Raw genomic sequence first — 17,042 nt, forward strand, 5'->3', positions numbered from 1 at the left:
GCTGTGATGATTGTTAGTGGTGCACTGAAAATGTGTACAGAACAGACAAGATGGTGCCTGCCTCAATGAGTTTCCAACCTTGTATAGAAAACTAGGCACAACAGGGCTTTATTTTCAGAGGTGCTGAGCACTCATATGATCTCAGTTGGATTGGTGGAAGCTCAGCACCTCTCAAAATCAGGCCTGTCATGTACCAGATGACCGGAAAGATGGAGAGATCATAAAGCAGCGCAGGATATTTTACAATTTTTTGTTGTAAATAATTATTATAACACTTCTTTGGTCGGTTGGTTTCACAGAAAAAGTGTATTTCAAGAAAGGAGTTGGAAGAGAAGGTGGAAGCCAGGTGCAGTAAGAGAACGGTATTCCAACTATTGGTGATATCATGGGAGAAGGTATAAAGATGAGAATGGGAGAGGGATACAAAGGGAAGCTGAGAGGCCTTGCTGGGGGAACAGAAGAGATCAGAGAGGTAAAGAGGTGTGGATTTCTGCAGGGCCTAGAAGTTTAGAACAAAAAGCCCTTGAAGGGATGGTTAAGAGGACAGCGATCCACAGAATGAAAAATCCGAGAGAACCCCTCACCTAATCCAATCCCCAGCATCTATCTAGAAGAATGCTACAGTCTTCCAGGATTATTGGAATGGCAGAGCAGAAAGATTATCTGGATTGGAAGGGAACAAGTTGGAAGCTGGAGGAGGAAAGGGAGAGGTGGTTGCAGTAGTCAAGGTGAGAGATGACTAAGGTGTGGACAACGAGTGGAAAGGAAAGGATGGATTTTAGAGATGGTGCTAGATTCTGCCAGGGTTTTGTTTTGTTTTGTTCTGTTTTTTTTTTTGCAACAGCTAGTATTGTGGGGACAAGGAAAGAAAAAAGTTGAAAACTAAGGCTAGGTCTACACTACCCGCCTGAATCGGCGGGTAGAAATCGACCTCTCGGGGATCGATTTATCGCGTCCCGTTGGGACGCGACAATCGATCCCCGAATCGACGCTCTTACTCCACCAGCGGAGGTGGGAGTAAGCGCCGTCGACAGAAAGCCGCAGAAGTCGATTTTGCCGCCGTCCTCACAGCGGGGTAAGTCGGCTGCGATACGTCGAATTCAGCTACGCTATTCACGTAGCTGAATTTGCGTATCTTAAATCGACTCCCTCCTGTAGTGTAGATGTACCCTAACATTGTGAGGCTTGGTGAACGGGAGGATGGTGGGATCGTCAAAGATGGAAAATGGGGAGCTCAGGAGAAAAAACAGGGATTGAGTTTTCATCATGTTACATTTTGAACTGGAAGCACAGTATCCATGCTAACGTGTGAGGGAGACAGAGGAGAGGCTGGATGAAGAAATCAGAGGTCAGGGGAGGAGAGGCAGTTTTAGGAGATGCCAGCATGGAAGAGTATATGAAGTTTCCAAGGGATAACTTGTAAAATGAAGATAGGAGTGGGCTGAGGACAGAGGCCTGAAGGGCACTGGCCAGAGAGCTAGTACAGGAGAAGCTCCAAACTAGGGCTAGGTGAATAATCAATTTTTCTGTTTGGCCATTGAACCAAAAAAAAAAATGGTTTTGGATTGGACTGTAACATTTTTTTGTTTGTTTTTCTTTATGAAATGAAAAATCAGAAAAAGTACATTTCAGATCAAACTAAACATTTTGTTCAACTCCAAATTTGTTTTTGTTTCATTTGGTTTCAGGGTTTTAAATTTTTTTTTTTAATTTTTTTTTAATTAAATTAAGGAAAATTCCGAAACAAAATGTCTTTCTCAAATGAAAAATCAAAATATTTCATTTTGGAAATGCTGTAACAAAATGTATGGATGTTTCTGATTCAACCTGAATCTGCATTTTTTGTTGAAAAAACTATTCATGTAAAAAAATTCACCAGCTCTGCTCAGAGCAGAATGACTGGAGAGGCAGGGAAGGGCCAGAGTCACAGAAGCAGAGGGAGAAGAGAGTCCAGGATGAGGGAGTTATCTTTGGTGAAAGCATCAGCGAGATTGAAGTCAAGTTGCTTGGGACCCTTTGACATGGCCAAATCTAGGGCCAGTTCCTCAGCTGGTGCAAAACAGAGTAGTTTTATTTGAGTCAAGGGAGCTGCACCAGCTGAAGATCTAATCTGTAGTGTGCTATCTGAAGTTTGCTACCTTTAGCTAAGTTTCTCATCCTTCTTGTGCCTCTCAAAGAAAGATGGGAATTCAAATTAAATATATGTGTTTGATGGGAGAGAATGGCCAACTATACAGGACTGTACAACAGGGGCTGCAAATGAGCCTAAAATAAAATTGTAACATTTGGAAATCATGCAAAGACTTTACTGGACTCATACATATTTGTGGAAATTTTAGCCTGTTCAGCAACGATGAGTGCTGGTAGCGTGAAAGCCATGGGGTAACTTGGCACATATTATTTGTCAATGTCCTACTAGACACTTTTGGTCAAATATTACAGAATTAATATGGGATCATAATTTGCTAATTGAGTCAGAACTAACAGTCTGTCCCAAAGCTCATTGATGTCAGTGGAGTCTTTCCACTGTCTTCCCTGATTTTGGATTAAGCCCTAAATTTATTACATGATTTTCCTTGAGTCCCTGGGACTAGAAAGTCGTTGTCTTCCCCAAAATAAATAAATAAATGCATTTGCAGTTGTCCATGATTATGCAAAGAGATTGCTCTTTAGCAGATAAAAAAGTTCTTATGTCCCACTCACAGTTTTAAAAGACCGGTAATATTGACATGGACAAAATTGTCCCACCTGCATATATTGGGCCTGATTCTCAGTTATGCTAAAGCCCCTTTACAGTGCTGTGGCTGGAGCACTTAAAAATGAGCATTTACTCCTACTTTAAGGCGCTTCTGCAATGCCAGGGCAGTACAAAGTGGCTTTCTAATAAAGGAAGGTCAGACCCTTTATTTGTAAGAATAAGGAGAATTCCACGTGCTATGGGAAGAATTTCTTTCCTATCTAATGGAAAATACAGATGTGCAAGTGAAAGTTTTGAGAAGTCACCAAGGTGGTGTAACAGGCAGTCCAGGACTTTGTTTAATTCTTCTGTGTATTTTACATTGTTGATATGTATAGTTTTGTATAACTATTTTAAAATCAACAGATATTTTTAAAAATTGCCAGTCCCGTTCTCAGAAGCAGCAGGGAGCTATAAAGTTTCCATGGAAAGTCCTATGGGTCTTTGGAAACGTGGTTTCCAATGTAGTATTACAAAAGCGTGCCACCTACTGGAGACTGGTATTATCGTCCTTGCCATAAATTGCAAAGGGGAGAAGAGTAACGCTTGTACGATGACTTACCACCAAGAGATCTCTAGATGTCATTCTCAGTTCATTGTCTTTTCCAAAGAAACTCCCCTGAGCTCAGCATCCTTAGGCCAAAAAAAGATGGTCTCTGCTGTGCTGAAGAACAACACTTCTGTGAGTTATTTCTCTGGAGAGAGAAGTTTAGGTCCCACTGGTTTCCCTGGAGGTGTGAGGAAGTTCAAAACAGAATTCAGATTTTACAGATTTCTTATAAATTGAGAGACTTGGCATTTTTGTAAGTTTCTGTACTAAAGTCCTCCAATACTATGGCAATGGGAGCCAGCCAGACAGATTGATTGCTAGCATTCCTCACTCATAGTCACCTGAGCTATGTAGCCCCTCCATGACTTTTCATTTTATAGGTTCTTTTTTTAGGTGTACATACTCAGCTGATTAAATACTTCTGAAGTTAACAGGGGAAAAATAAAACAGCTTAAATATAGAACAGAAGCACAAGTGCATCTTGGGATGAATAAATTATGGATATAAGCGAGTGAAAGAATGTGTATGCTGCTCGTGAATGAATGACACACAGGACTGGGCCAGCGGTAATAGCAGCAGGAGGTGTAATTTCACATGCCGGTAACTCTAGCGTAGCAGAGCATGGCAGGAAGAAGTGATTGAAAGGAGGGCAGTGAGGAGGTGCCCTTCGTGACTTTATAACAACAGAAACAACAACCCCCACAACAATTTTCTAAAAAGAAAACACTGATGATTCCTTGGCTTAGAAGGGGACTTTTAAAAGAGAAAAGAAGCAGCGGTTGTACCCGCAAGGAAGCATGAGATCCTTTCACCTCCCAGTTGTCATCCATAGCCCTGTTGGTGCCCTAAAGCAGTGTTTCCCAAGGTGGGTTTTAACCCACCAGTGGGTTGTGGGAAGGTTATAGATGGGTTGTGGGCCCGGTGTGGAGGGGAAGTGGGTTGGAGAGTGAGCCCACCCCAAAACAGTGGCTCCCGTGGGGCTGTGCCTGGCTTCCCACTCCAGGTGATATGACCTGGCGCATAGAATTGCAATGCCACTCAGGTTTGACCCAGCTGCCCCTTCATGGCCAAACAATTCTGTGCGCCGGGACCCAACACCTGGAGCGGGGCCCAGCCCCATGGGACAGAAGCCCCCATTGCAGAGTGAGGGGCAGGCTCACTCTCCAACCCCTCTTCCCCGGGCCTCTCCTTAAGAGTGGGCTGGGATTAGGGTTCTGGTACAAGAATGGAGGAGCTGCTGTGGGTGGTTGGTGCCCCCTCAGCGCGGTGAGGAGGAGGCAGAAGACAAGGAGAAGACACTGGGCTATGATTTTGGGCCCTCCCTCATGAATTTGGACTCTGAGTGGATCCCAAAAAAAGACAAAATGCAGCTGGTGGGTTGCCTTACTAAAACGTTTGGACACTACTGCCTTAAGAATCACCCCTCTCCCATCTCCATTTCCAGTTTCTACCCCTCAAACTAAAGGCTCCATACAGTAGCTACTATCCTTCTAGGCTAGGCAGACTGAGTGTAAGTGTGTCCTATAGACCTGTCAGGCATTGGCACGCTTCACTATCACAAAATTCACCGTTAGCTTAAAAAAGAAAAACTATATGAGACGTATCATTTATACAACTGATTGTGAGTGGATTAATTTGTTATTCACACTTACTATATTACATAGATTGGGCCAGATTCTTGCTCCTCACATCGCAAAGGCAAAGAGCATTTCCTTAGAAGGGCAGCTGGGTTTTCTTCTTACATGGGAGGAGTCCTTGGGTGGCATAAATTCAGTGTAACTGAGGAGCTAGAGCGTTGTTTCTTTGTGTGTGTGTGTGTGTATGTCTGTGCTTGCAGTGCAGTAATGTTCCAAGAGCCCAGTCAGGAGCAGGGCCCATTGTGTCGTTTACAAACACACAGGAAGCATAAAGCATAGTGTATAAAGCAGGGATCGGCAACCTTTGGCATGCGGCCTGTCAGGGAAAGCCCCTGGTGGGCCGGGCCAGTTTGTTTACCTGCCACGTCCGCAGGTTCGGCCGATTGCGGCTCCCACTGGCCGCGGTTCGCTGCTCCAGGCCAATAGGGGCTGCGGGAAGCAGTGCGGGCCGAGGGATGTTGCTGATCCTGGTATAAAGCAAAAAAAGTACTGTCTAATTTATATACACATAAGCACTTGGGATGAAATTGTATCCCCATTAAAGTCAAGGGCAAAACTTGTATTGACTTTAATGGGGTTACGATTTCACCCTTGATATATAATATATAATGGTATTATTAATGTTGTTATACATAGCCATCACACTGACTAATCAGAATCATCAGAGAACAAAGTTAGAATTCCCATCCTTTCTCTAAAACAAGTAAACAAATAAACCACCCCAGGCAGCTAGTGCTTGGAATAACAGACAGCAGAAGCTCTCCCACCAGGCCTGCAGTAGCAGAACCGTTTCACACTGCTAAATGCTTTAGCATGTCTGACTCCCTCCAGTAGAGGGCAGTGATGAACACACGTACAGCTCATTCTGTATCAAGTTCAAGTTCCGGGTTGGGTCTCAGACAAGTGAAAACAGATCCAGTGGGCTCAATATTGTTTCTAATGAATATTTCTCATTTTCATAAGCGCTGACTGTGCAGTTCTGTGTGATGCACAAAGAGAGGTGAAACGAGAATAGCAGGACATGTCAGAGGTCAGGTGAGGAGGTGGAATGGCAAAGATACGTAAGGTCCCAGCACTGAAATAAGCGGCAAATCATGTTTCAGTGTTAGGGATTTCAGCCTTCACATGGGATTTCCTTAGTTTTTGTGGGTTTATGTGGGTAAACTTTCTTTGCATAGGGTTTATTGTGGTTCATTCTGAAGTGGCAACAATTCAGAAAGCTGCAAGTTATTGGGCCTTGAGAGCCATAGAAGAGAGTGTTATAGGCTTAGCCCTCTTCTGTGCATTGGGCCATGTCAGAATGCACTATGATGTGGTTTCTAGAGAGGTAAGGTGGTATGGTGTAAATGCCTGTGAACCAAAAGGTCTGTTTGTGAAATGGCTGCCGTTTTTGTCAGCCCTAGGGCCTGAACCAGGGAGCCTCCGCAGCTGGAAGTATGAGTTGCTACAGTCTGAGTTAAGGAGGCAGACTCTCAAGCTGAGAGCTGTAACAGGCCATGACATATACTGACCAACGTATTAAATTCGCATCTTCTAGGACTTGATATTTTCAGTTAGGCAAAGAAGATCCTGGTCATGAAAAACTGTCAGTCCTAAAAGACTTAGGGCCCTCAGTGGGTAGAACTCTGCTTCTATAGAGCGATGTCGATTTACAAAGGCTGCACTGCCAGACCTTAGTATAGTGGTCCCCAAACTGGGGGCACGCCCCACTAGAGGGGAGTGGAGGAACATTCAGGGGGGTGCATGGCAGGGCCAGGAAGAGCCTCCATGGGGGATGGGGAGGGTGTGCCACCTTCCAGCCCCGCTCCAACCACAGCCTCACTCCTCCCCCAACCCCATTCAGTCCCCAGTCCTGCTCTGTCTCCAGCCCGGTGCCAGCCCCCATGGTGGGGCAGGTAGGGAGCACCATGCTTCCAGCCCTGTGCCGCTCTGCCCCAGATCAGCTCCACCCCCAACCCCATTCAGCCCCCAGTCCTGCACTACTTCCAGGCCCGCTCTGCCCCCCAACCCCGCTCTACCCCCAGCCACAGCTCCACTCTGCCCCCTGCTCCACCTTCATTCCCTCTCCACCCCCAGCATATCCCAGCTTCACCTCTAGCCCCAGCTCCTTCCTCCCTCATCCCCAGTTCTGCCCCCAGCCCCACCTTCAGCCCAGGTTCCACGGCTGAGGAAGCCTTGGCAGTGCAGTAATGGAGGGGGGAGGCGCAGACAGATTCTGTTACTGGCAAGGGGGGAGCACAACTGGAAAAGTTTGCGCACCACTGCCCCAGGGCCAGATCACAACACCATTTGGCCAGGCCGCCCCTCCATCTGGCTTCATACCTTCTCCCATTGCACCAAGCGTCTTCCCTTTCCTCCTTCAAATCCCGTCTGAAACCCCACAAGCCTTGCTATGCTGATCTCCTCTTGGAAAAGGGGCCCAGTTCTTTCTCTCAGCTGCACCCAGGCCATTTTGATGGAAGTCACCAGAAGCTGTCCATGCATGTTTGAGAGCACAGACATGCGCAGTGCCTCCATACCTCTTGGACGTGAACTGTTCTGTGGTCTGAGTTTGATCTCAAGCTCTGTAGGGCAGGGCACTTGTCTTTCTATGCACCTGGTAAAAACACTAGGCATACATATAGAGATTTATAATTAATAAAGAATAATCATCTTAAAAGGCATTTTTTGCAGATGCTACTCTAAGAGCAGCTTAACAGTGCAGCTTGGAGTCCTGGCTGCAGAATGGATACTTTGTTAATCTGTAAGGGTGGACTGCCACTCCTCTCGAGACTGCATGCATGGGCTACTATGACTGCAGCAGGGAGAGCTGCTGTCCAGGCAGCAGCAGCCATGAATATACGCAGGTGTAAGAAGGGTGCAGGCCACATCACTGTTTTTAACTATGTTTCTGAATAACCTGGAACTTCCACAGAAAGCTGCAGCTGTGCTATAGAAATACAGAAAGCCTGCCAAGTAGGCTACCTTAGCGCCGTGTGACAGGATGCAGAGGCCCTCTGATTTTCAGTGAGCCGGGAATTAACACCCCTTCCCAGATTCATGTAGGTCTGCCAGGTCTAGTCCTGTAACACAGCAGGCCATGGACTGAATGCCCATATCAGACTCTCATGGGAAATCAGAAGGGAGAATAACCACTTGCTAGTTGGAAGGCTTTGAGAAGGGAGAGCTCCTGTGTGGCTTTGGTTTCAGGGTGGGATTTTCAAAAGGCCCGTTGAAGTAGATGCCTGACTTTAAGCCTGAGAGTAGTCCCGTTGAAATCAATTTATTTTCAGTGCAAGTTGGGAAGCTAACTCACTTAGATGCTTTTGAAAATCCCATCCTGAATCTCTTTGGCCCCACTTCAGAAAGGTACTTAAGCAGGTACCTAGTTGTAAATATATGAGTTGTCCTATTTGGCTTCTCTGTTCTCTAGGGAGAGATGTACGGGCTCTAACACTGATTATAGTTATTAACTTTTATAAAGAAAATCAACTTGGATTTTCAGTGGGACTACTCATTTTCTTAAAGTTAGGCACCTTGCTGAATGGTTAGGCCATGATCCTGGAAACATTTATGTATGTGCTTAACATTACTACCTGGAGTCGGCCCATTAATTACATTGGCACTACTAAAGTTAAGCAGATGCATAAGTATTGGCAGGACTGGAGCTTTAGTATTGCTCAGTTCCCCATCTGTAAAATGAAGATCATAATACTCCTCCCTCTCTTTAGAGGGCTGGGGTTTTGTTCATTTTATATGTTTGATTTCTAGTGCACTTGATTTTCTTATTGTAACCAACGCACCTTGAGGAGGAAAACTTTGCTGATGGAAGCACAGTTCTTTCCTTGATGATGCCAGCTTACCTCCTGTAGCACAAGAAAATAACTAAACATTGTCGTCGTTGTTGTTATTTGTAATAGGAAGAGGCTGGTGGCCCCAGCCCTGTTCTGCTCAGCAACGTACAAACATCTAACAACAAGATGACCCTGCCTTCAAGATCTCTCAATCAAAATGGCATAAAATATGAAAATTCTAGAATAATAAAACACCCAGATTTCATGTCTAGGAAAAAGTGCTTTTCCACTCCCACAGCTGAGCCCCTTGCATACCAAGTATCAGCCAGGAACAAATGTTTACAGCTCAGCCTCTAAGCCCCGTATGTAAGGCAGAGGCTATAAAAGAAACGCAGTCAGAACCTTATCAGTTGTCAGAGCACAGTTCAGTGACTTCATTTTTCTTTATAAAAGGTAATAACCCTCAGTGTTAGAGAACATACGTCTCTCCTTCTCAGGCAGCAGAGGGCAGTTGCAAAGGGCAAATATTACAGTACTCGTAAATGTGAAATTACGGCATTTCTATTAGGCAGATGGAATATTGATGACAGAGTCATTTTTATCAGCTTAACATTCTTTCTTGCAGCACCATATCAAAACTGTTACATCTTCCTTCAAATAAGGCAGTTGTCATTCTAAGACACGCCATTATTCTCTCCATTTCAAACACAGCACCCTGTCCGTCTCGTGATGGAAGAGGGGATTAAATTGAAGAATAGAACAGTCTGTTACTGCAAGCCCTTTAAAAGAAGTCCTTTACTCATGGGAGGAGTGGATTCAATTCTGTGCTCTGCTCCAGGCTTCCTCTGTGATCACTTAATCTCCCTGAGCCTCAGTTCCCCATCTGTACAATGGAGTCACCATTCCTCCCACCCTTTATCTGGCTTGTCTATTTAAATTGTGGCACCTTAGAGACGAACACATTTATTTGAGCATAAGCTTTTGTAGGCTACAGCCCACTTCATTGGATGAAGACGGCTGTAGCCCATGAAAGCTTATGCTCAAATAAATGTGTTCGTCTCTAAGGTGCCACAAGTACTCCTGTTCTTTTTGTGGATACAGACTAACACGGCTGCTACTCTGAAATCTATTTAAATTGTAAATGCAGAACAGGGACTGTCACTATGTATTTTGTACGGTGCCTAGAACACTGAGGCTCTAATCTAGGTCTGGGCTTCCTATGTGCTCCTGTAATAATCATAAAGCCTTTGAAATCTGTGGAGCTCCCGGAGTAAGGATTATTCACCCGAGAAAGCGTTGCAGAGTCAGGCACTGGAGAAGTTGGTTTTTAAAGCAGCACATTAGTGGACATTTCAAGTGAAGGACAAAAAATGAAATAAAAGCTTTTCAATCCCAAGAAGCAAGGGGAAAGCTGGACAGTTGCCACCCAGGAAGGCTGCTGGAAAGGCTCTTTATCAGGGAAATGTGGTGAAATCAATAATGCTGAAGAGGCATAGCTCACTTTTTCTTGCACTGTAAAAAAAAAATAATAATAATAATAAATGCACAAATAAATAAAAATTGCCTGAAATGCAAACTGGTCTGGAGGTCTGCAACATTTGCCTACGTTAACTTGGATAGCTAGTAATGCTGAGATGAGGGCAAAATGCCCACCAGTGGCTGAATCCAGAATAATTAGATCCTCTCTTGAGTTAACGACATGTTGGAGGGAAGGAATTGAACTGAGCCTCAATGGGGAAGGGAATAAAGGGGGAAAAAAAGAGTGGCGCTCAAGAGGTTAAGAGATGTACTGTTATTTCTATATGGTGTTTTTGTTCCTGTTGGGACTGTTTCCACTACTGAGTCTAATTACTTAGCTCTTTATGCGCTATCCATTTCTTTTCATCATTTTAAAAACTTCAGTTGCCATAACAACATAATGCAATCAGTGAAACATAGCAGCTATTTTCTGTAGTCAAGGTCTGTGCGCTGTCAAGGATATGAGCCATTTAAGCAAATCTTCCCCCTCTCTCCCATCCCCCACCTCTCTCTCTCTTTTCGCTAAACAAGCTCATAATGGGAAGGATAAACCATCAGGAATAATTAGACACAGTAGTGGAGCGAATCCCAACAGCGCGGGTGCAGTCTAGCCTAATGAACTTCTAGCAATAATCCTGGAAATGTTGATGTTGATGTTCCTTTTTAATCACTTCTTTGATGCCATAGATAGATTAGGTGCAGCAGGACCTCGGTAATTCGCATTAATGTCAGGAGACCTGTTGCGAATTACTGAATGTTGCAAATTAACAAGTAAGAGAATAAAACCCAAGGATTCTGCATAGCAAATAGACATTGTTGATTTTCTTCAGCTGTCCTTTCATTTCAAGTATTTATGAATATATATGCTCTATAGTGCATTAGTAAATATAATGTATATTTTGTAAAAATGGAATTTGAATCATATGAAACCTCGCTGTAACATCTATTATTAAATCTTTGCTGGGGGAGAGGGGAGACGCTGCATTTTTGTGTGAGTGGTAAGAAATGCAACTTAGTGTAGTGTGCTCTGCTGAGCTTCTCCTGCCGAGAGATAGTAAATAGCTTGGAAATAAGTCGAGCAATCTGTCTGAGCACTATTCTAAGCTGTGCATGTAAGGTCAATTATAAGATCCCTGCTCCGGATTTTACTCAGTCCTTGCTCAGACAAAACTCACGTGACTTCAATGAGGGTTTGCCTGAATAGTAAAAAGTGAGTTTAGGAGCACAGGATTTGGCTTAGAAGGCCCTGATCTGGCAAAGCACTGAAGCACGTGCTTAACTTTAAGCCTGCGAGCACCCCCATTGTTAAAGAGCAGGCTGAGGATGGAATGGAATGTTGGTATTCAGACAGTTCTTGCCTATTCACTATCTTCCATGTTGTTTGATTTTCAGCACCCTATCCAAGCAAAGAAAAAACGTCATCAGCTGTGTCACAGTGCACGATTCGCCCTATTCCGATTCCTCCAGCAACAACAGCCCCTATTCAGTGCAACACCGTGCGGCACACAATAATGGGAACACCTATGATACAAAAGGGGTACCAGAGACCCACTGCAGCGGGAACCCCCGAACTATAATCGTGCCACCGCTGAAAACCCAAGCCAGTGAGGTGTTGGTAGAATGCGATAGCCTGGTACCAGGTAAATTGCACCTCTTCCCTCAAGAAAATAATCATAAGAAATAAACATCCATCTTGGAAGAATGTCACTCTTCAGGTTCTTTAAAAAATAGATGCTGTGCGCCTTCTCTCCCCCAGCACACCTTGCACAGCTGTTCTTGGGAGGCGTCGTGCATTATTAACGTGCTGCACGGAGGCACGTCAGTGTAGCTGGGAGTCATAAGGGCTAAGTTTTTTCTCGGTTACATCAGTGATCACCCGAGAGCAGAATTTGGCCCCTCCTGCAGACATTGATATCAGGGCCCTTACACCAGCTTGAGCTGCCATGTAAGGTTATATATTTACTTTAAAATGGGCAAGAGTTATTTAGATTGAAAGCCCTCCAAACCTGCTAATGTTTCTGGGGTAACAGGCTCCCCTGGACTGGGTGTGTCAGGTTTGCTCACCCACCTTTGGAGCCTCCACTGTTTTGGAAAACACACCGGTTAAAAAAGGGCCCTCTTCTGCAGTTCCCACCTGCAGCGCTGGGTTCTGCGCTGTGTGATTGTCCTTTTGTTTCATACATTGCAGTTGCGAGATTGTGCACCAAGGCTCAGAGCGTGGGCTCTCCCTTGTTCTCCCTCCCTATTCACAGTGAGGATGGCCAGGCTAAGGGCTTTCCTTGCTCTGCATTCCAGGCCTCTATCTTTTCCTTTCTCTCCTTAGCATCTGCCCATTCGCTTCCTGCCGTTCCCCAAGCAGAACACTTTCTGGCACTTATGAGGGTTCTGTAAACCAGCCTCCAGACCCAGTTAGCGATTCACATAGAGGAGTTTGTATTGTTGCCTTGGGGGCAACTGGCAGGCCCATGTTTGTGAGCTCCCAGAGGTACTGTTAGGTAAGTACCTTCCTATAGCTAGGAGGAGCCATTTCCAATGCACCCTTTCTTATGTGTCTCCTTCCACAAGCCACCCAGAGGCGATTCAGTGAGGGAAGGGTTGGTTAGATGATGTAAGACATTAGTTAAGAACACGTGTTTTCTTTCCTGTTACAGTCACCACCAGTCATCACTCATCCTCCTACAAGTCCAAGTCCTCCAACATTGTGACCTCCACCAGCGGTCACTCTTCAGGGAGCTCGTCTGGAGCCATTGCCTATAGGCAGCAGCGGCCAGGACCACATTTCCAGCAGCAGCAGCCTCTTAATCTCAGCCAGGTAAGCAACCTGGGAAGGAGGCAGCAAGTAAGCCCCACAAAAATGTGCCATCTAATGTGTATTTTGACATAGCATCTTCCTTATGTAACCCACACTCACTCAGTGTAGTACTCTCTTGCCCTCTAGTGGTGTGTTACATCTTTCAGTACAGAGAAGAGGGGCTCATGCTTTTAGAACCAGAAGTCCACAGTTCAATTCCCACTGCTAACAAACCACGCGGGGTTGCACATACATTGCATGTACAAAGTATCTGAAAAGTCAAAACGTTTAACCTTGAGAGAAAAGAGAAGTAACGTAGACAGGCAGGTTTGTGTGCTGATTATAGGGGAGAATAGAAGGGGAGGGTATAAGAAAGGGGTGGGGATTCATCTCAATGATAGTCAAATGTCAAGACAAAGCCTTTTGAGTGAGGTTTGAAGGGAGGGTGTGACTGGCTGTCGGAATGGAAGACATTTCCAATCAGAGGTGACAAGTGGAGTGGGCATACAAATTGTGGCCAGCCAGAGATGTAATGTAGTCAGAAGTCCATTTCAAGATTGCTTAATCTGGGCCAAGATTTAGGCAACCCCAGTTGGGTGACAGCAGGCTGCACCAGATGTGTTTCTGAGTCAGAGCCAGAGAAGCCCAGGGCTGCCCACCAGTTTCAGTAAGAATATTCTTTGTGTTTATTACATCTGAGACCCATCTCTTCTCTATTGTGAGGTAATGGCTGTCAGGAGGGGACAGCAAAGATGCCAAGATTTCAGGAGTGGGACGCTCTGAGAACTCAGAGGGCAGTGTTGACTTTGATACAGAGCTTAATAAAAGAGAAGCTGTTCAGAAAATGATAACATTTTCTGGCAAAACCCGTGTTTCAAAATTTAGCTGAACATTTGAAAAAAATTGACCATCTCTAAATTAAAAGTGAGTGAAACTGGTGAAAGGTGGAGATGATGGGATCCTGCTACCAAGAATGAGAGTGTAGTTTGGCTGCAACATTCTGGACCTTAAAGATTACAAGGGGAGGATGTAGGAAAATGATAAAGGGGAATTGGAAAATAGAAGTAAGAAAGATGGGGCAGTGTCATTCTTGTTTGACAATTGTTTTCTAATCCCTGTTTTCTTGGTTATTTAATACTTTGACTGTCAGATTGCACAATAGTCATGACTGACTGAGGAAACACTTTGGCACCATCATGCAATGTAAGGAACCAGCTTAGAAAATCCCTAGTATTTGGGAAGAACATATCTTCTCTCCTAAGGCAAGAACAGAAGTTACCTTTGTTCAAGAAGTTACAGATGATTACATGACAGTTCTGAGAGAGGAAAGTCTTCAAGACTTGTTGGGGTCTGGGATTGCTGGGGGAGTATGTTAGGCTGCCAACCTAGGAAGTGAGAGCATCAAAGACCACCGTTATTAAATCAATACAACTGCCTCTGCCCATGCTGGACTCCAGGGCTTTCATCAGTGTTAAATTCACTGTCAAATTTTAAAAAGGCTTGTCTGAGCCTAGCCATGGATCTCACAGCAGAAACTCTTACTGCATCTCTGTGATGCAAGGTTGTGGGAGTCTTCATGTTAGCTGCCCTTCCAGGCAATGAGTGCAGTCCTGTAATGTTCTCTAGAGAGCTGCTGTGGTGGACCCATAGAACCTAGGTTTTTGAGGTACCCTGTGCAGCCCTGCTGCTTCCAAGAGAAGTTTACTGTGACATTGAGGATTTGAGGAGGAGGGGAAAAACACATGGGAAATTGTGACCCCAAAACCCCTCAGAATCTCCTGATCCAGGTGTGTCCTTTCTGGTTTACCAAGGAATGTCATGTGAGGTCTTAAAAGAAAGCCAGGATCATGATGGTCATTAATATTGATGTGAAATGTACGTACAGACACTGTATAAGGAGTTATGTCCATATACTGGAAATATGTTCTGAAGTCTGTATCAGGGCAGATTTGACAGGTTTTCTGTCAGACAGAAGATGTTTATTGACTTATCTCTCTGTCTGCATGTAAATTAAGCATTGTAAGCCAACACAAAGGAAGCCCTATTTACATATGAAATCAGTGGGGTGACGCACTGGAGAATAAGTCACAGGGGTTTATCCTGCCTCTGGGTAGAGACAATGAACTTTGGGAAGCATAAGGAGAAGGCTAGAAAGGTTAGCCTGTTAAATTTAATCTCTAGAAATCTGGTAGCCCTTTTGTTTCCATTATCCTTACTGTCTCTCGCTCTCGAATCTTTGATGATAACCTTACTGTTGTTTTCTATACACATATCTCAGTGCTGTGGTATTATACAAGGAGCTGATCCTGAGTTTAGGGTTCAAAAAAGAACTAGCTAAGTTCATGGAGGATAGGTCCATCAATGGCTAGTAGCCAGGATGGCACGGATGGTGTCTGTAGCCTCGGTTTTGCCAGAAGCTGGGAATGGGCGACAGGGGATTGATCACTTGATGATTACCAGTTCTGTTCATCCCGTCTGAAGAACCGGGCGATAGCCACTGTCAGAAGATAGGATACTGGGCTACATGGACCTTTGGTCTAACCCAGTGTGGCCGTTCTTATGAGTTGAATTATTCAAGCTGGTGTGCACCCTGTTCTCTTGGGGACAGCAGACCTGGTATTTCTGTGGGTGTTCAGTGGAGAAGGGGCTGGACTCTACAGGGGAATGCTTCAAAGGGGCTCAGAGGCTGGGGTGCCCCTATTGTTAATCTTCACGGCAAAGGAAAGGCTGGCATAGCCCAGAGGAGAGTGCATGGATGGTGAACAGACTGGAGGTGTGAGGGAGCAGACTCCCACTCAAGCATAAGAAGGTTTCCCCCCTGGAGGCAAAGGGTTAACAAGGTGACTCTTACTCCTTGGTGCCCCGAGAACCATCACAGAAATCACTTTGGCTCTGGAAGGAGCTCACTCCAGGAGCTAGAGGAAAAGAACAACCTGTTGTCTTCTAACTGTCCTGTATTGTGCTCTCTTTGTGCAGGCCCAGCAGCACATCACGACTGATCGCACAGGGAGTCACCGGCGACAGCAAGCCTACATCACTCCAACAATAGCTCAGGCTCCGTACTCCTTCCCACACAATAGCCCCAGCCATGGTACGGTCCACCCTCACCTGGCTGCGGCAGCAGCGGCTCACCTCCCCACTCAGCCCCACCTCTACACATACACCGCCCCCGCTGCTCTGGGCTCCACAGGCACCGTTGCTCACCTGGTGGCCTCCCAAGGGTCTGCTCGTCATGCTGTGCAACACACCACTTACCCGGCCAGCATTGTCCACCAGGTTCCTGTCAGCATGGGCCCTCGGGTTCTGCCATCACCTACCATCCACCCAAGTCAGTACCAGGCTCAGTTTGCCCATCAGACCTATATCAGTGCTTCTCCTGCTTCCACAGTCTACACTGGATACCCGCTGAGCCCCACCAAGGTCAACCAGTACCCTTACATCTAAACACTGGAATGAGAGAGAGAGAGAGACCCGCAAAGAGGGAGTGAGGTGGCTGTTTTTATACTGAAGAACATGACAAACAATGCAATGGGAGGCTCACTTGAAACTTGAATGAAGGAGACTTTAAGGGAGAAATGAGAAAGGAAAGAAGGAAAGAACTAATTCTACACTTTTTATTTAAAAAAAAAAAGAAAAAGAAAAAAAAAGAATGAAAAAAAAAAAAAAAACACAAAAAACAAAACCATTCGGCACCAACGGGGGGGGGGGGGGGGGGGGGAACAGACGGACCCAAAGTGGGTCCTGTTTTTGGAGAACTTCACCAATAGACTTTTAAAGATTATTTTAATCTTATAATGAGCTACATTTAGGAATTTGTTGTCCAGAACACCTAAAACAAAATCCATTAGGTTTTTAACCCAATAAATCTACGGATTAGGGATTTATCCAGAATTTCAAAGGGATAATGCCCCATTTTTGCACTGGTCTCTATAACCCAAAGGTGTGTGAGGTGTTTTCCATGGGGAAGGTAAAAGGAGGGGAGCGGACAGGGGTGGAGGAGTGGAAGGGAAGGAATTTTTTCCATCACTCTAAATTT

General features: G+C 45.1%; 1 protein-coding gene across 4 annotated transcripts in view; it reads left to right on the top strand.

The window, feature by feature from the left end:
- Nucleotides 1-16,644, top strand: part of HIPK2 (homeodomain interacting protein kinase 2) — a 182,483-nt gene extending 165,839 nt beyond the window's left edge. For all 4 annotated transcript variants that reach the window (XM_034778996.1, XM_034778988.1, XM_034778980.1 and 1 more), the window contains 3 exons: nucleotides 11,608-11,855; nucleotides 12,867-13,027; nucleotides 15,983-16,644. In XM_034778996.1, coding sequence (XP_034634887.1) covers nucleotides 11,608-11,855; nucleotides 12,867-13,027; nucleotides 15,983-16,450 — 877 coding nt within the window. In that variant the 3' untranslated portion in view covers nucleotides 16,451-16,644. The remainder of the gene's footprint in view (nucleotides 1-11,607; nucleotides 11,856-12,866; nucleotides 13,028-15,982) is intronic.
- The last annotated feature ends 398 nt before the right edge of the window (nucleotides 16,645-17,042 follow it).

Source organism: Trachemys scripta, chromosome 1, assembly GCF_013100865.1.
Source record: "Trachemys scripta elegans isolate TJP31775 chromosome 1, CAS_Tse_1.0, whole genome shotgun sequence".
NCBI classification, from domain to species: domain Eukaryota; kingdom Metazoa; phylum Chordata; order Testudines; family Emydidae; genus Trachemys; species Trachemys scripta.